This window comes from Cetorhinus maximus, chromosome 14 (genome assembly GCF_964194155.1).
Source record: "Cetorhinus maximus chromosome 14, sCetMax3.hap1.1, whole genome shotgun sequence".
NCBI classification, from domain to species: domain Eukaryota; kingdom Metazoa; phylum Chordata; class Chondrichthyes; order Lamniformes; family Cetorhinidae; genus Cetorhinus; species Cetorhinus maximus.
In genome coordinates, this window is record NC_135892.1 from 112,994,154 (window position 1) to 113,012,808 (window position 18,655).

Consider the following 18,655-nt stretch of genomic DNA (forward strand, 5'->3'; position numbering starts at 1 on the left):
GAGGCCGCTATTTTAACGATGTAATTGGAGCTTTGCCACTGAAATAGCCTCTGTATCCAATGAGTGATACAGGTGACTGCAACAGGTTTAATCCCTTGTCTGAGTGGAGTTAACTGGTCTCATCTGTGGCAGGGGTAGAGGCATCAGAGTTGGCCTCAATGCCCCAAGGTTTGGATGGGAATGGGAGGGGGGGGAAGGCTTGGTATTCTCAAATGGAAACGTTTGAAGGTGGGATTAGGCTCAACTGTGCTAATTCCCTACCACTGCTGCCTGCATAGTCGAATAGTTTTCCAGCACTCACTGTCAAGGTTTACTCATAATTCACATGGGGCATGAGAGGCTGAATGGAAACGAACCACAGTGAGTGCTCAACACCTTTGGGAAAGGTGGGGGAATTGGAAAGAGAGAGGGTGGAAACTGTTGTACATCAGCTGGTACTTCATGTACAATGGACCCTAAATCTTCATTACTCAGAGTGGCGTTTCACTTGCCATCTCACATTACTGGTCAAATCATTTGCATTTATCTCCTTTGTGACTTTCATTCCTGGCACATACCCATGTATAATAAATAGGCTAGTAGTGCACAAGGAATTATTACAGAAACACATTAAGGAAATTAAAAACATAAATTTCATGGGAGGATAGAGATTATTATGTTGTTTGTTTTGTTCATTATTAAATTTAATTTATCTTTTTTCTGTAACTCAATCCCCACACATCTGAAAGACCAGGTTTATTGTTTTTTTCTCTCACTATCTAGTTAGGAGATATTGACTTTTGCTTTATACTATTGGTCTCCTTGTTCCTACTTTCTTTTTTTACCCCTCATTGTTCAGTCACTAAATGCTCCCATCTACATGTTCCAGTCTCTCACAGCTGCATCCACAAGCCTTGTTCTTCAGAAACCCTCACCTCTCATCACCTGCTTACCCCACTGTCTTTCACTTCCCTCTGCAACTTGGCACAAGGATAATTGATTGTGAAAAGGCTGTTGTATCTCAGAGATGTTCCACTGCAGCCCTTAGTGTCCATTTTTTTTAATCCATTGGACATGGGCATCACTGGCTAGACCAGCATTTATAAGTCAACCACATTGCTGTGGGTCTGGAATCACATGTAGTCCAGACAAGGACAGCAGATTTCCTTCTCTAAACGGCATGAACTGTAACCAGATGGGTTTATTACAACAATCGATCATGGTCATCATTAGACTTCTATTGAATTCAAATTCAACCATCTACCATGGTGGGATTTGAACCCAGGGCCCCAGAGCATTACCCTAGGTCTCTGGATTACTAGCCCAGCAACAATACCACTACACCATCATCTCCCCCTATCAGTCTTCATTAGCGCCAGTCTGAGGTCCTCGAAACCAACAGCCCACACTGTCAATAACAGTGCCTTACAATGAAATTAGAGGACACAAGGTCACAAGAAATTAATTTTGACTTGGTAATGTAAGAAAATACAGTCATAAGGAATGGAAACCTTAAAATACTGCAGATACTGGAAATCTGAAATAAAAACAGGAAGTACTGCAAACGCAGAGAAATAGTGGTAATATATCAGGTTGCTGAACTAGAAATATCATTCATTAAGATTAAGAGGGAACAGGAGACAGTTGCCAAAGAAAGAGATGTGGATTTTGAAAGCGAGTTCTAGTGAACACAGGAGGGACAATAGATAGCAACAAAAATCCAGTCATAGAGTTCCAATTCTGATAAGAGGTCATCTTTTCCAAATTGTTAACTCTAGTTTCCACCCTCCACAGAGCCAGGCAAAGTTTCTCCAACATTTTCTGTTGTTCTTACGATTCATAGGGAGGGGGTTGGGGGAACAGCAATGGAAAATGGCAAAATCTTGGGTATGTACATACTGCAGAAGCAAACAATTATCAGTTTAAGAGGGAGATGATGAGGAATTTATTCTCGTATGTCTTTTGGAATTCTTTAGGCCAAAGAGCTGCAGAGGCTGGGTCATTGAATATGTTCAAGACTGAGACAGACAGATTCTTGAACTGTGGAGGAGTCAAGGGTTATGGGGAAACAAACAGGAAAATTGAGTTGAGGCCATGACTAGATCAGCCATGATTTTATGACACAAAGATAGGTGGGCAAGTAAGTTGTGAAGAGGACATAAGGAGGCTACAAGGGGACATAGATGGTCAAGTGAGTGGGCAAAGATCTGGCAAATGGAATATATTGTGGGAAAATGTGAAATTGTCCATTTTGGCAGGAAGAATTTAAAAAAAGCATTTTATCTAAATGGTGAGAGATTTCAGAGCTCTGAGATGCAGAGGGATCTGGGTGTCCAAGTGCATGAATTGGAAAATGTTAATATGCAAGTACAGAAAGTAATTAGGAAAGCTAATAGAATGTTATCATTTCTTGCAAGAGGAGTTAAATACAAAAATAGGGAGGTAATGCTTCAGTTGTACCGGGCATTGGTGAGACCACATCTGGAGTATTGTGTACAACATTGGTCTCATTTAAGGAGAGATGTAATTGCGTTAGAAGCAGTTCAGAGAAGGTTTACCAGACTAATATCTGTAATGGGTGGGTTGTCTTATGAGGAAAAGTTGGGCAAATTAGGCTTGTATCAGCTGGAGTTCAGAAGAGTAAAGGCAACTTGATTGAAAAGTATAAGATCCTGAGCAGTCTTGACAGGGTGGATGTGGAGAGGATGTTTCCTCTTGTGTGAGAATCTAGAACTAGCGGTCACTATTTAAAAATAAGGGGTCGCCCACTTAAGACAGAGGTGATGAAAAAAATTTCTCTCAGAAGGTCATGAGTCTTTGGAACTCTCTTCCTCAAAAGGTGGTGGAAGCAGAGTCTTTGAATATCTTTAAAGCAGAGGTGGATAGAGTCTTCATAAGCAAGGAGGTGAAAGGTTATCGGGGGTAGACGGGAATGTGGAGTTGACGTTAAAAGCAAACCAGCCATGATCTCATTTAAAGGCGGAACAGGCTGGAGGGGCTGAGTGGCCTACTCCTGCCCCTAATTCGTATGTTCGTATTGAATGGCAGGGACTTAAAGCCTACACCTGCTCCTATTTCTTATGTTGCTAACTATAATATAAAGGGTACAATACTAAAAGGGAGCAATGGGACCTGGGGTTATATGTGCACAGATCATTCAAGGTGGCAGGGCTGGTTCAGAAAGTGGCATGACAAGGCGTATGGGATCCTGGGCTTTGAAAGTAGGAACATAAGAGTACAAAAGCAAGAAAATTATGGTGAATCTTTATAGACCACGGGTTTGACCTCAGCTTGAATATTGTATCCAATCCTAGGCACCACACTTTATGAAGGACGTGAAGGAGAGTGCAGAAAAGATCCTGGGAATGTTCCAGGGATGAGGAATTTCAGTTCCGAAGATAGATTGGAGAAGTTGGGAGTGTTCTCTTTGGAGAAGAGAAGGTTAAGAGGAGATTTGGACTAAATGTTTAAAATCATGAGGGGTTTGGACAGTCTAGATAGGGAGAAATGGTTCCTTTTGGTGGAAGGGTTGAGAACTAGAGTGCACTGATTTAAGGTGATTTGCAAAAGAACTAAAAGGTTTTTATGCAACGAGTGTTTAGGATCTGGAATGCACTGCCTGGGTGTGTGGTGGAGACAGATTCAATCATTGCTTTAAAAAGAGAATTGGATACAATTATCTGAAGAGGAAAGATTTTCAGGGCTACAGAGAAAAGACAGAGAAGTGAGAGTAGCTGAGTTGCTCTCCCAGAGCGATGGCATAGACACGGCAAGCCAAATTGTCTCATTCTGTGCTGTAACCATCCTACAATTCTATTTTATGATTTATTGTGACTGTCTCTTTGTAAGTAACAATAGTGCACTAGCGACAGTCTGCAATGAATAAAGTGCATTATTCTTTAACACATTCACTTGGTACAGTTCAAGGTGTGACGGCTTTTGTTGGCTGACAGGACATGTGGGGTGAGGCTGAGTTTAAGGCTAAACTATTTTCAATGAAACAAGTTGGCACAGCTGATTGAAAAACGCAGTCAGCCATATTTTGGATGATACCTAAAGTTGCCAACTCTGATTGGATATATTCCTGGAGATTTCATCTCATGAAATTGTCCTGCCCTCCCGCCCACATGTCCGTCCTCAGACACACCACTTTCCCATGGGAATCTTCTGTTGTTGAAGACTCCAGGGCGAGTTGGATTCCTGCAGCCATTTTATAACCCGCCCAATTTGACTCTCCATTAAAGTCAATCTGATTCAAACCTACCTTTCCCCCACCCCATCAGTCAGGTTAGAATTACCCTGTGAATGTTAGCACAATGGTGAAAGTCAGGTTTATGACCCTCCATTTAAATTCATAATCTCTGTGGCCCCCACTAAGGTGGTCCACACAATGATGGCCGACTCGCTCTCTCTTCACTCTATAAATTCCCACTCCCCCTCCTACACAAGCAACTCCGCTGGGAGAGAATGGAAAGGTCTAGGGAAGAGCTGTGACTGGACAAGGGTACTCCTTTGTTTGGGGTGGGTGGACAGTGTGGGGAATGGGCAGAAAACAACCAGTGATTCAGATGGAGATAAATACGAATTTACAAGAAGAAGAGAGAAAAAGAGATTTAAAAGAAATTCATGAAGCTGATAGAAAGGTTGGAATTTTGGACAATGAAGGAGAGAGGTCCATCTGGTTTACCTTCTTTCATCCTGGTTCATGGTGCATGATTCAGTGATAATAGAGTTGTTGTCTAATCATTACAATCAATCTCTATCAATGACTCTACAACAGACCCAGACATGAGGTGAGGAAAACTCTCAGTGGTGGAGAGGTTTGGGAACAATGGTCCAAATCAGCTGTTCCTCCCAAGCTACACTACAACCACTACACATTGTATCTCTAATTACTCACCTACTCTGCCCCAAAATGTTATTTTCTGACAGAAATTGATCTAATTTGGATTTGAACTGATCAATGCTCCCTACTCCCACCATCTTCCTAAGGAGCTTGTTCCTTAGATTGATCACTCGCGCACTGAAAATCTGGTTGAACATTGTACAGTCAAAGATATTACCCAAACAGTTTGTGATAATTTTAACCCAACCTGCTTGGCAAGAAACTAAGGGGATGGGATCAGTCGCCTGGTTTACTCTGTGCTTGGATTTTACTTTCCATTGGTGGCCTGTTTACCTAAGCAATTATATACTTGTCTTTGAGTGAGCACAACAAAAGTTAACTAGGTTGATTCCTGAGATGAGGTGGCTGTCCTATGAGGAGAGATTGAATAGAATAGGCCTATACTCACTGGAGTTTAGAAGAATGAGAGGTGATCTCATTGAAACGTTTAAAGTTCTTAGAGGGGTTGACAGGGTAGATGATGAGAAGCTGTTTGCCCCAGGCTGCAGAGGCTAGAACTAGAAACCAGAGTCTTAGGATAAGGGCTCGGTTACTTAGGACTGAGATGAGGAGAAACTCCTTCACTCAGAGGGTTGAGAATCTTTGGAATTCTCTACCCCAGAGGGCCGTGGATGATCAGTCATTGAGTATATTAAAGTTGAAATCAATAGGTTTTTGGACACTCAGGGAAAGCAATATGGGGATGTTGCGGGAAAATGGAGTTGAGATATCAACCATGATCTTATTGAATAATGAAACAGGTTTGAGCGGCTGAGTGGCCTACTGCTACTCCTATTTCTTATGTTTTTTTTATGTTATACCAGCTGATAGTTAAGTGATGTTCACACCTTTTCACTTCACAAGTTAAAGGTTCAGCGATGTCACTATTTACATTTTTAATAGTCCACATTGTGTCTCTAAGGACTCCTGACATTTCTTTTAAAAAAAAAACAGAAAAAACAGAAAATGCTAGAAATACACAGCAGGTCTGTCAGTGTCAGAAACGAGAAAAGGCAAGTTAACATTTGGGATAGAAACTGTCACTACACCATCCCATCTGGAAATATCTCACCCGTCCCTTCTCTGTCACTGGGTCAAAGTCCTGGAACTTCCTCCCTAACAGCACTGTGGGTGTACCTACCCCACATGGACTGTGGAAGTTCAAGAAGGCGGCTCAGCCCCACCTTCTCAAGGGTAATAAGGCATGGACAATAAATGCCGGCCTAGTAGGTGACAGCCAGATATTTCTTCCCGTTTCATTCTGCGAACATGGTCATTGACGGCCAGGAGTTTGGTAGAATTCCCGAAGACCAGTAACAGAAAGAGTTTTTGATGTTTGGCTTTGACTCTGTAACGTCTTTTCAGACGAAAATTCAGGACTGTGAAATGCCTAAATAGATTCTCTGTTTTATTGGTGATGTCTTCTGTTTTGTAACAGAACTATATGAATATTAGCACCAGACTCGAAGATTTTGTACATCAATAACCGTACTTCTCATGATTCGATGCATGCATGTCTGTTTTGGTTTTCTTTAAAGTGATATTAAAGTAGTATTAAAACATGATAAGAGTATCTGTCATCCATGCTACCACATCCCTTTAATTGCTTTCAGTCAACTAAAAAGGGTCCAGCTGGGATACTTGGCCATTTCCGATCCTCAGGAACTTTTTGAGATGGAGGGATTTGTATGTCTGTTGAGGTGAGACAAGTTAATGCTGATGGTTTATTCCAGTATGAGCATCCTGTGTAAGGAGGACGTTCAGTACTGCAGACCAAACAAGGTTCAATTCCAGCATGTGATGGAATGTTCACCATTTGCCTGGATGGTAGCAGCCACAATAACACTCCAAAAACGCACCACCATCCAGGACAGAGTTTGTTTGGTGCCCCTGCCACTGAACTTAAGACACATCCCTTCCCTCATTGGCACATTGTGCCTGCAGTATTGATAGCCTATAAAATGCAATGCACCTACTCACCCAGGTAACCTCAGCAGCGCCTTTCTTCGATGTGGTCTTCAAGAAGGACAAGAACAGCCATGCTCTGGGTCACACACCATCCCGACTTGGAAATAGATCATCATTCCGTCACTGTTGCTGGGTCAAAATCCTGGAACTCCCTCCCTTACAGCACTGTGGGTGTACCTACACTACAGGGACTGCAGTGGTTCAAGAAGGCAGCTCAGCACCATCTCCTCAAGGGCAATTAGGAATGGGCAATAAATGCAATTACATAGAAAGAAAAGTTGCATTCATACATAAACTTTTACAACATCCCAAAGCACCTCAAAGTCAATGAAGTACTTTTGAAGACAGTTTTATAACGTGGGGAATGCAGCAGCCAACTTGCACACAGCAAACTCCCACAAACAGCAGCGTAAGAAAGGACCAGATAATTTGTTTCTTAGCGATGTTGGGGAGAGATAAATTTAGCATCTGCTGTTGTTGAGGCTCAGAATAAATTCATTTATTGGTTTAAGAATAAGTGAAATGGGTAAAGGGCTCTGTGAATCCGCAAGCCCATTCACCACAGTATGTACGGTTTTTCCTGTCATGTTTGTATTCGACCAGCCCTCAGTTCAATGTTCCATCCAAAGGATGGCACCTTCCACAAAGCAACGCTTTTTGAAGACAGCACTGAAACATCTGAACCTTCTGACTCAGAAATAACACAGCTGACGATTGAGCTACGATATACAATACCACATCGACTGAGATGTGCGACGAGTAACTCACCTCCTGACTCCCCAAAGCCTGTCCACCATCTACAAGGCACAAGTCAGGAGTGTGATGGAATACTCCCCACTTGCCTGATGAGTGCAGCTCCCACAACACTGAAGAAGCTTGACACCGTCCAGGACAAAGCAGCCCACTTGATTGCACCACATCCACAAACATTCACTCCCTCCGCCACCGACGCACAGTAGCAGCAGTGTGCACCATCTACAAGATGCACCGCAGGAATTCACCAAGGCTCCTTCACAGCACCTTCCAAACCAATAACCACTACCATCTAAAAGGACAAGGGCAGCAGACACATGGGAACACCACCACCTGGAAGTTCCTCCCCAAGTAACTCACCATCCTGACTTGGAAATATATCGCCGTTCCTTCACTGTCGCTGGGTCAAAACCCTGGAACTCCCTTCCTAACAGCACGGTGGGTGTACCTACACCACATGGACTGCAGTGGTTCAAGGAGGCAGCTCACCCCCACCTTCTCAAGGGCAATTAGGGATGGGCAATAAATGCTGGCCCAGCCAGCGACGCCCACATCCCATGAATGAATTTTAAAAATCTGCTCACTAATAGCTGGAAAATTAGTTACCAGCTCACAATCACTTCTCAGTAATTGGTGTAAACCCTCTTCCAATCTGTAAGAATGCTGCAGCCAATCTCTTGCCTTGGCTATGTGTCAACAGCAGAGAAACAATTCTCCAAGTGTCTGGCCTCTACAAAGAGGCACAGCTAATAGAAAAAATCAAACATGAAATCCAATCAAACAAAAAGGGAACTTATCAATCTTAATCATAATGTTATCTCTGTCAGCCAGATAAGGGCAGCAGACACATGGGAACACCACCACCTGGAAGTTCCTCTCCAAGTCACTCACCATCCTGACTTGGAAATGTATCGGTCATTCCTTCACTGTCACTGGGTCAAAATCCTGGAACTCCCTCCCTAACAGCACTGTGGGTGTACCTACACCACATGGACAGCAGCGGTTCAAGAAAGCAGCTCACCACCGCCTTCTCAAGGGTAACTAGGGATGGGCAATAAATGCTGACCTAGCCAGCGAAGACCACCCCCTATGTAAGAATTTTAAAAATAATAGAGCAATTAAAAAGAAACTGTTTCATATGGCTGAACCAGATTTTAGATGATTGGCAAAAGAACCAGAGGTGACATGAGGAAAACTTTTTACCCAACAAGGGGATAGGATTTGGGTTGCAATACACAAATTCAATAGTAGCCTTTAGAAGGGAATTGGATAAATACTTGAGTGGGGGAGTGGACCTAATTGGATTGCCCTATAAAAGAGCCAGCACAGACTCAATGGGCCAAAGGGCCTCCTTCTGTGCTGTTCTCTTCTATGATCCTACATTAATTTAAGGGGCGGCAGTGGTGTAGTGGTAATGCCTCTGGACCAGAGGCCCAAGCTAATACAAAAATAAAAATACCTGGAAAAACTCAGCAGGTCTGACAGCATCTGCGGAGAGGAACACAGTTAATGTTTTAAGTCCGTATGACTCTTCAACAGAACGAAGGAAAAATAGGAAAGAGGTGAAATATAAGCTGGTTTAAGGGAGGGTGGGACAAGTAGAGCTGGATAGAGGGCCAGTGATAGGTGGAGCTTGCCAAAAGATGTCACAGACAAAAGGACAAAGAGGTGTTGAAGGTGGTGATATTAGCTAAGGAATGTGCTAATAGGTGACATTAAGGGTAGAAAGCAGGACAAGCAAGGTACAGATAGCCCTAGTGGGGGTGGGGTGGGGGGAAGGGATCGAAATAGGCTAAAAGGTAGAGATAAAACAATGGATGGAAATACATTTAAAAATAATGGGAATAGGTGGGAAAAGAAAAATCTATATAAATTATTGGAGAAAAGGGGGATCAGAAAGGGGGTGGGGATGGAGGAGAGAGTTCATGATCTAAATTGTTGAACCCAATATTCAGTCCAGAAGGCTGTAAAGTGCCTAGTCGGAAGATGAGGTGCTGTTCCTCCAGTGTGCGTTGGGCTTCACTGGAACATTGCAGCAGGCCAAGGATGGACATGTGGGCATGAGAGCAGGGTGGAGTGTTGAAATGGCAAGCGACAGGGAGGTTTGGGTCATGCTTGCGGACAGACTGAAGGTGTTCCGCAAAGCGGTCACCCAGTCTGCGTTTGGTCTCTCCAATGTAGAGGAAACTGCATTGGGAGCAGCGAATGCAGTAGACTAAATTGAGAGAAGTGCAAGTGAAATGCTGCTTCACTTGAAAGGAGTGTTTGGGCCCTTGGACGGTGAGGAGAGGGGAAGTAAAGGGGCAGGTGTTGCACCTTCTGTGGTTGCATGGGAAGGTGCCATGGGAGGGGGTTGAGGTGTAGGGGGTGATGGAGGAGTGGACCAGGGTGTCCCGGAGGGAACGATCCCTGCGGAATGCCGTCAGGGGGGGTGAAGGGAAGACGTGTTTGGTGGTGGCATCATGCTGGAGTTGGCGGAAATGGCGGAGGATGATCCTTTGAATGCGGAGGCTGGTGGGGAGATAAGTGAGGACAAGGGGGACCCTATCATGGTTCTGGGAGGGAGAGGAAGGTGTGAGGGCGCATCCCTTCCCCCCACCCCACCCCCACTAGGGCTATCTGTACCTTGCTCGTCCTGCTTTCTACCCTTAATGTCACCTATTAGCACATTCCTTAGATAATATCGCCACCTTCAACACCTCTTTGTCCTTTTGTCTTTGACATCTTTTGGCAATCTCCATCTACCACTGGCCCTCTATACAGCTCTACTTGTCTCACCCAGCCCCCTCCCCCCCTTAAACCATCTTATATTTCACCTCTTTTCTATTTTTCCTTAGTTCTGTTGAAGAGTCATACGGACTCGAAACGTTAACTGTGTTCCTCTCCGCAGATGCTGTCAGACCTGCTGAGTTTTTCCCGGTATTTTTATTTTTGTTTTGGATTTCCAGCATCCACAGTTTATTGCTTTTGGTCCCAGCTAATACTCTGAGGACACAGGTACAAATTCCAAATTAAATTCAACTAATAAATCTGGAATATACGGCTAGTCTCAGTACTGTTGACCATGACAACTATAATCATCAAATGTTGCTAAAAACCTATTGCGTCTGTGTTGGCCAAAAAAGTGAAAAAAAGAAACTAGGCGCTCATTTCAATCCCACTTTCCAGCGCCTGGTCCTTGCAGGTCACAGCACTTCAGGTGCAGATCCAGGTACCTTTTAAATGAGTTGAGGGCTTCAGCCTCAACCACCAACTTAGGCCGTGAATTCCAGACACCCACCGCCCTCTGGGTGAAAAAGTTGTTCCTCATGTTCCCTCTAATCCATCTACCAATCACCTTAAATCTCTACCCCCTGGTAATTGACCCACTGCTAGTGGAAACAGTTTTTTCTTGTCTACCCTATCTAGGCCCCTCATAATTTTGTACACCTCAATTAGGTCATCCCTCAGCCTCCTCTGTTCTAAGGAAAGCAACCCTATCCAATCTCTCTTCATAGCTGCAATTTTCAAACCCTGGCACCATTCTTGTAAATCTCCTCTGCACTCCCTCCAGAGCAATTATGTCCTTCCTGTAATGTGGAGACCAGAACTTGCCAGTGATGCTCACATCACATGAAAGAATAATGATTAAAAAATAAAAACAAAAAACTACTGCGGATGCTGGAAATCCAAAACAAAAATAGAATTACCTGGAAAAACTCAGCAGGTTTGGCAGCATCGGCGGAGAAGAAAAGAGTTGACGTTTCGAGTCCTCATGACCCTTCCGCAGAACTGTGTTCAGTTCTGTTGAAGGGTCATGAGGACTCGAAACGTCAACTCTTTTCTTCTCCGCTGATGCTGCCAGACCTGCTGAGTTTTTCCAGGTAATTCTATGGTTAAAAAATAACACACTGCAGATCAGTAGGAATCGTTTCAGAATCCCAGTCTAAATATGACAACTCAAGATACTGATCAAGGACCAAAAGAAGTTCATGCCAGCAGAGAAATAAATGTACATAGTGGAATTGGCTGAGGAAGAGGGAATTGTGTTGTAGTTCCTCGCAGCAGTGATCCTCCAGCCTAGGGGGTACCAGAGAGGCAAGAGCGCCGATACCACGAGGGCGGGGCTTCAAGCCATCCGTTTCCCAATGCGCCTGCGTATGAATATAATTTATTTTAAGCTTTAAAAACCCTTTCATTTACAAAAAAAAAATTATTTTTCTATTAAAATAAGTGATAAAGTCGCTGGACTTTAGCAAGATTAGCTTTTAATTTTATAGATAATTTTAAAAGTGGCTGTAACCATGGGGCCGGCGGCCATGTTGGATTTTCCGCGCTGTGGCTTCGGGTGGTTGACGGTTGAATTTTGAATTTTGGGGGAGAGCCATGACGGACCGTTACAATATCCACAGCCAGTTGGAACATCTCCAGTCCAAATATATCGGCACCGGTCACGCCGACACCACCAAGTGGGAGTGGCTGGTTAACCAGCACCGGGACTCGTACGCCTCGTACATGGGCCACTTCGACCTGCTCAACTACTTCGCCGTGGCCGAGAATGAGACCAAGGCCCGAGTCCGCTTCAACCTCATGGAGAAGATGCTGCAGCCATGCGGCCCCCCGCCCGACAAACCCGAGGAGGCCTGAGAGGGCCCGGCCCGGGGTGAGGGGGTGTTAATGGCGGAAGGATGGGGATGTGAGGGGTATATGGGGGTATGAGGGGTATATGGGTGGAGGATGGGGATGTGAGGGGTATTTGGGTGAAGGATGGGGGTATGAGGGGTATATGGGTGGAGGATGGGGATGTGAGGGGTATTTGGGTGAAGGATGGGGGTATGAGGGGTATATGGGTGGAGGATGGGGATGTGAGGGGTATTTGGGTGAAGGATGGGGGTATGAGGGGTATATGGGTGGAGGATGGGGATGTGAGGGGTATTTGGGTGAAGGATGGGGGTATGAGGGGGCATATGGGTGAAGGATGGGGTTATGAGGGGGCATATGGGTGAAGGATGGGGTTATGAGGGGTATATGGGTGAAGGACGGGGGGTATATGGGTAAAGGATGGGGATATGAGGGGTATATGGGTGAAGGATGGGGGGTATATGGGTGAAGGGCAGGGATATGAGGCGTATATGGGTGAAGGGCGGGGATATGAGGGGTATATGGGTGAAGGACAGGGATATGAGGGGTATAAAGGGGAATAGTACAAATATGAGGAGGAATGGTGAGGGTGTAGGAGACAGGAATAGGGCTTGTGGAAGAAGTGAAGCTCAGTTCCCCCACGCCCAACCTGGGACTCAATTTCTCCCCTTCCATTCGCCATCAATATGATCTACCCCCTTGTTAACAACCAAGGGATCAGCTGACCCCACCTCAAGCAGAGGATTGTTCCCATATCTTTAGCCAGGTGGTGTACCCTGTCCTCCAACAACCAGGTGGTTCTCCAGCCATAAATGTCTCCATTCGCTTAACACCCCACAACCAGCCAAGGAATCTGTCCATCTTGCATCTGCAGCCTGGGAGTCTCCATTTGCCTCAAGAGCTCTGCCATTATAAGGACTTGCGTTTGGCATACAGCATTGTTACTAATCTGAAGTATCTCAAAGCCTCACAAAAACAGTTGACCTTTTTGTGCAATGCAGTGACTTTTTTGTACGCTAATGGTCACAAGCACCAGCTAAGCCGATTGCATAAGATGTTATCAAGTGGCACCTTTGTCAGCTTGTTAATGGAAGAGAAATTTCACCATTTCAAGATGGTCCAAAGCTCCTCACATCCAGTGATTTGCACTCGCTTTGGCAACATAACCGAGGAGGGAAATCTTACAAAAATGACCTGTCCCCTAGTAAAAAGGAAAGGTTTCGACACAAGTTGATCAGTGAGAAGCTTTCATCCTGGCTTTGAGCACTGGAAGATTTTTAATCATACTGAAATCTGAGCCCAATGCTGGTGTGATGATCTTGAAAGAACCCGCAAGGGAGGATTCCAAAAATACCTGATGTCCATACGAAGACGGTTCCTGCACAAAAAGGCATCTGTGAATGAATTGCCCCATAAATAGTATAAAACAGAGGGCTGCCCCATGTGGGAAAACTATACAGAGCTACAGAGGTTCCTGAGCTCTCTCCAGCAAGTGAATTTTATAAAGGCCAGGCCCTTTAAGTTGGTGAGTGCTTGTTTGAATAAAGAAAGCAGAAGCAGAGAAGTGCTTTGAAACACACAAATCATGACAATATCCTCAAAGCAAAGCAGGCTGCAAGCATGGCATGTCGCTGGTGTTTTTTATTCAAGGGAAATTCACGTGGAATGTCAATCTGTTTAAAAGGAAAGCAGTTTTGGAAATGAAGACCAACTTATCGGGTGAATTTTTCCATTCCTCCCCCTGTAGATTGGTGTTTTAATAGATGATCTTCAGTGGATTTTGTGTGTAAAGTGGTTCAGTAGTGCTTGGTCAGCCAGATTCAAAACATCATCAGGACATTGAGAAATTTGCCTTTTTATCATTCGGAAGTGAGGATTTTGGACCTATTTTGTGTTGCTAATTTGCAAAGTGACAAGTCTGTTTCTGGCAAATTCAAGCATTGGTTTTCACTGCAATTCTACAGATTGTATTTTGTGAAAGGTTGGGTTCAAACTGGAGAAACTTGTGAACTGTGCTTTACCCAAATGTATATCACTGCACTGATCTGTGGCTCAATGGGAATTTTTATTGCTTCGGTTATTTTGACATTTTTGTTAACCTGAAATGCGACAGCAAATGCCTAGTTAACTAGCTTGTCATGGTCAAAGAGCCTTGAATTTACAGTAAAGGTTGGGTTCAAACTGGAGAAACTTGTGAACTGTGCTTTACTCAAATGTATATCACTGCCCTAATCTGTGGCTAAATGGGAATTTTTAATGCTTCAGTTATTTTGACATTTTTGTTAACCTGAAATGCAACAGCAAACGCCTAGTTAACTAGCTTGTCATGGTCAAAGAGCCTTGAATTTACAGTAAAGGAGGGTTTATCTGTCTACATATAAAACAAAATACAGGAAGGAATAAAAACACATACTTGTATCTATGTAATCTATATCTCGTGATTTCAATCCTTTCTCAATTCAAGATTAATGAGCTGTTTTGTTCAATTTTGAGCCTTTGTGGTTTTAATTTTTGAGTGTTGGAATCATCTTCATCACTTTTCTTCAGATATCCAATGCATCAGTGCCCCTAGTGAAGCCTCAGTATTCCCTGAGTTATTGAGGGTTACAATATCTTGTCCTAAAATAATTTCCCTTCAGCTGTTTGAAAAACCTATTGTTTGCAGCAGCTTCATGTTGATACTTTCAACCTTAATTCCACATCGAAAACTTACATTTTCCTCAATGTTTTTAGTGAGTATATGAACCATGCTGGGGCCAGTGTGTTCTAGTGAATCATATAACTAGGGAAGTAGAGAGGGGTTTAAACTAACTACAGTTCATATGTTCATATGAGGACACAGATTCAAAGTAATTGGCAAAAGAAGCAAAAGCAACATGATGAAAAGCTTTTTCATGTAGCGAGTGGTTAAGGTCTGGAATGCACTGCCTGAGAGTGTGGTGGAGGTAGGTTCAATCGAGGCATTCAAGAAGGAATTGGCTTATTATCTGAAAAGGAAGACTGCAGGGTTACTGGGAGAAGGTGGTGGAATGGCACTAGGTGAAATGCTCATTTGGAGAGCTGGTGCAGACATGATGGGCCGAATGGCTGTCTCTGCTGTAACAAATCTGGAGAGGGGCGAAAGGGATCATGTAGGGGAAGATTGAATACATTTAAAGGGAACTCACAAGGTAATAGATCAAAGGAGCAATAAACATAATGATAATCAGAGTATGGCAGGAAGGGACAGTGATTGCAAACTTAAGAGTGCGGCAGCAGATAGGGCCAGAGTTTAAAAAAAACTGAATTAAGGGTTCTGTATCTGAATGCTCACAGCATTCACAATAAAACAGATGAATTATCAGCTCAAATAGAAATTCATATGTATGACTTGATAGCCATTAGAGACATGCTCAAGGAAATCAAAGCTGGGACCTGAATATTGAAAGGTATGTGACATTTAATAAGGTGGGAAAAGGTGGTGGGATACCTCAGTTAATTAAAGAGGGCATTAGTACTGTAATGAGAGTTGACCTTAGTTCTAAAGATCAAGATGTAGAATCAGTTTGGGTGGAACTAAGAAGCAGCAAGGTGCAGAAAACATTGGTGAGAATTGTTTATAGGCACCAAACAGCAGTGGTCATGTAAATCACAGTATAAATCAGGTGCATGTAACAAAAGTAATAAAGTATTCATGAGGGATTTAAATCTACATATAGACTGAGTAAACCTAATTAGGACTAACAATGTGGACGTTGAATTCTTGGAATGTATGTGCAAGATGATTTCCTAGAGCAGTACGTGGAGGAACCAATTAGGGAATGGGCTATTTAGATGTAGAATTGTGCAATGAGAAAGGGCTAATTAATGCTCATTGTAATGGAGCCTTTAGGAAACAGTGACCACAATATGATAGGATGTTACATTAAGTTTAATGTACAGTAGTTCAATCAGAGACTAGGGTCTTAACTTCATAGTTTCCTTTGTTTAGATGTATTAGGGGAAAATTGGCTATGGTAGATTGGGAAACTATGTTAAAAGATATGATGATAGCCAGGCAATGGCAAACATTCAAAGAACTAATACATTGTTTGCAACACTAGTACATTCCCTTAATTCAAACCCAGCAAGGAAAGTGTTACAACAGTAGCTAATGAAAGAATCAAGGCTTGCATTAGATCAAAGGAAGACGCATACGAATTTGTGAAAAAAGTGGTAAGCCTGAGAATTGGGAACATTTTCGAATTCTGCAAAGGAGGACCAAGAAAAGGATTTAAGAAAGGGAAAATAGGATATGAGAGTAAACTAGTGAGAAACACAAAACAAACTGTAAAAGCTTCTACATGTATGTAAATAAGAAAAGGTTAGCAAAAAGAAATGTAGGTTCATTACATGCAGAGTCAGGAGAATTTATAATGGGGAAATAAGGAAATGGCAGAGAAACGAAATACATATTTTGTCTGTCTTCATGGAGGAAAATACTAAAAACCTCCCAGAAATAATGGAGAATCAAGCGACCAGTATAAATGAGGAACTGCAAGATATTAATATTAGTAAAAAAAAGGTATTAGAAAAATCAATGGGACTTAAGAGTAGATAAATCCCCTGGACGTGGTGATTTACATCCCAGAATGTTGAAAGAGATGGCTGTAGAGATAGTAGATGCATTGACAGTCATCTTTCAAAATCCTATAGACTCTGGAATGGTGCCTAGAGATTGGAAGGTGGCAAATGTAACCCCAGTACTTAAGAAAGGGAGAGAGAAACTGGGAACTACAAACCTGTTAGCCTGACATCAATAGTAGGGAAAATGCTAGAATCTGTGATAAAAGAACACTTAGAAAATAATGGTAGCATTGGGCAGAGTCAAACATGGATTTATGAAAGGGAAATCGCATTTAACAAACTTGTTGGAGTTTTTTGAGGATGTAACTAACAGAATAGATAAGGGAGAACCAGTGGATGTGGTATATTTAGATTTTCAGAAAACTTTTGATAAGGGCCCACTCAAGAGGTTGAACAAAATTGGAATTGGAGAGAATATACTGGCTTGTATTGAGAACTGGTTAATGGACAGAAAACAGTAGGAATAAATGGGGTCATTCTCAGGTTGGCAGGCTATGACTATTGGGGTACCACAAGGGTCAGTGCTTGGGCCCCAGCTAGTTACAATCTATATCCATGATTTGGATGTGGGGATTAAATGTGATATTTCCAGGTTTACTGATGACACAAAACTAGGTGGAAGTGTGAGTTGTGAGGAAGGTGCAAAGATGCTTCAAGGGGATTTGGAGAGGATAAGCGAGTGGGCAAAAATTCGCAGATGGAATACAATGTAGGGAAATGTGAGATTACCCACTTTGGTGGGAGAAACAGAAATACAGAGTATTTCTTAAATGGTGAGAGGCTGGGAAGTGTTGAACTTCAAAGGGGCTTGGATGGACTTGTTCATGAGTCACTGAAAGCTAATGTGCAGGCACAGCAACAATTAAGAAAGTGGTATGTTGGCCTTTATTGCAAGAGGATTTGAGTATAAGAGTAAAGATGGCTTACTGCAAATGTCTAGAGCCTTGGTGAAACCGTATCTGGAGTACTGTGTATAGTTTTGGTCTCCTTGCCTAAGGAAGCATATACTTACCATAAAGGCAGTGCAACGAAGGTTCAGTAAACTAATTCCTGGGAAGGAGGGATTGTCCTATGAGAAAAGATTAAATAGACTGGGCCTTTATTCTCTAGAGCTTAGAAGAATGAGAGATGATCTCATTCAAACATACATAATTCTTACAGGGCTCGACAGGATAGATGCAGGAAGGATGTTTCCCTTGGTTGCGGGTATAGAACCAGGGGGTACAGTCTCCTGGGTAGGCCATTTAGGATGAGCTGAGGAATTTCTTCACTCTGAGGGTGGTGAATCTTTGGAATTCTCTGCCCCAGAGGACTGTGGAGGCTCAGTCACTGAGTATGTTCAAGAGTGAGATTGATAGATTTCTACATTTTAAAAACATCAAAGGGTTATGAGGGTAGTGCAGGAAAATGGTGTTGAAGTAGATCAGCCATGATCTCATTGAATGGCAGAGCGGGCTTGAGGGCTGAATGGCCTACTCCTGCTCCTATTTCTTATGTTCTTATATCTTCAGGAATGTCTGCTAATTTAATTACCCCCTTGAATTGAACTGAATCTATGACATAAGCACAATTGCTTTTCAAACTATCTATGCTCTGGAATGTAGGTGAAGCAAGTAAAGCTCCAGAGCTCCTTTGAGACATAGTGGAGGGCCTTCTCCATGAGCTGCAACAGTCAGTGTCAGGATGCCGTTAGGTAGGGAACTCTATCCTTGTGACTGAAGGAGCAGGGATGAGAAATTTCTGCTGCCTAGTGGGTTTCTGACATTTAAATTTGGAATTCCGCCAATCTAAGTGTCTCTGACCTCTGCCTGCTCTGTAATCTGAATAGGGCTGGACAATTAAAAA

The 18,655-nt window shown here is 43.1% G+C and overlaps 1 protein-coding gene and 1 long non-coding RNA gene across 2 annotated transcripts; both read left to right on the plus strand.

Annotated features, from left to right (window-relative positions):
* The first annotated feature begins 11,871 nt into the window (after positions 1 to 11,871).
* sf3b5 (splicing factor 3b, subunit 5) lies at positions 11,872 to 12,287 on the plus strand. Its single transcript, XM_078557488.1, has one exon. It carries the CDS (start codon positions 11,951 to 11,953, stop codon positions 12,209 to 12,211), a length of 261 nt encoding a protein of 86 aa, XP_078413614.1. The 5' UTR covers positions 11,872 to 11,950; the 3' UTR covers positions 12,212 to 12,287.
* A 331-nt stretch (positions 12,288 to 12,618) lies between these two features.
* Positions 12,619 to 14,632, plus strand: LOC144689962 (uncharacterized). The gene is made up of 2 exons (XR_013578740.1): positions 12,619 to 12,730; positions 12,761 to 14,632. It is a non-coding gene; the product is annotated as an uncharacterized LOC144689962 (long non-coding RNA).
* Positions 14,633 to 18,655: the final 4,023 nt, after the last annotated feature.

Excerpts from the sequence above, each read along its gene's own strand:
- sf3b5 (XM_078557488.1), top strand. The coding sequence starts at position 11,951 with ATGACGGACCGTTACAATATCCACAGCCAGTTGGAACATCTCCAGTCC.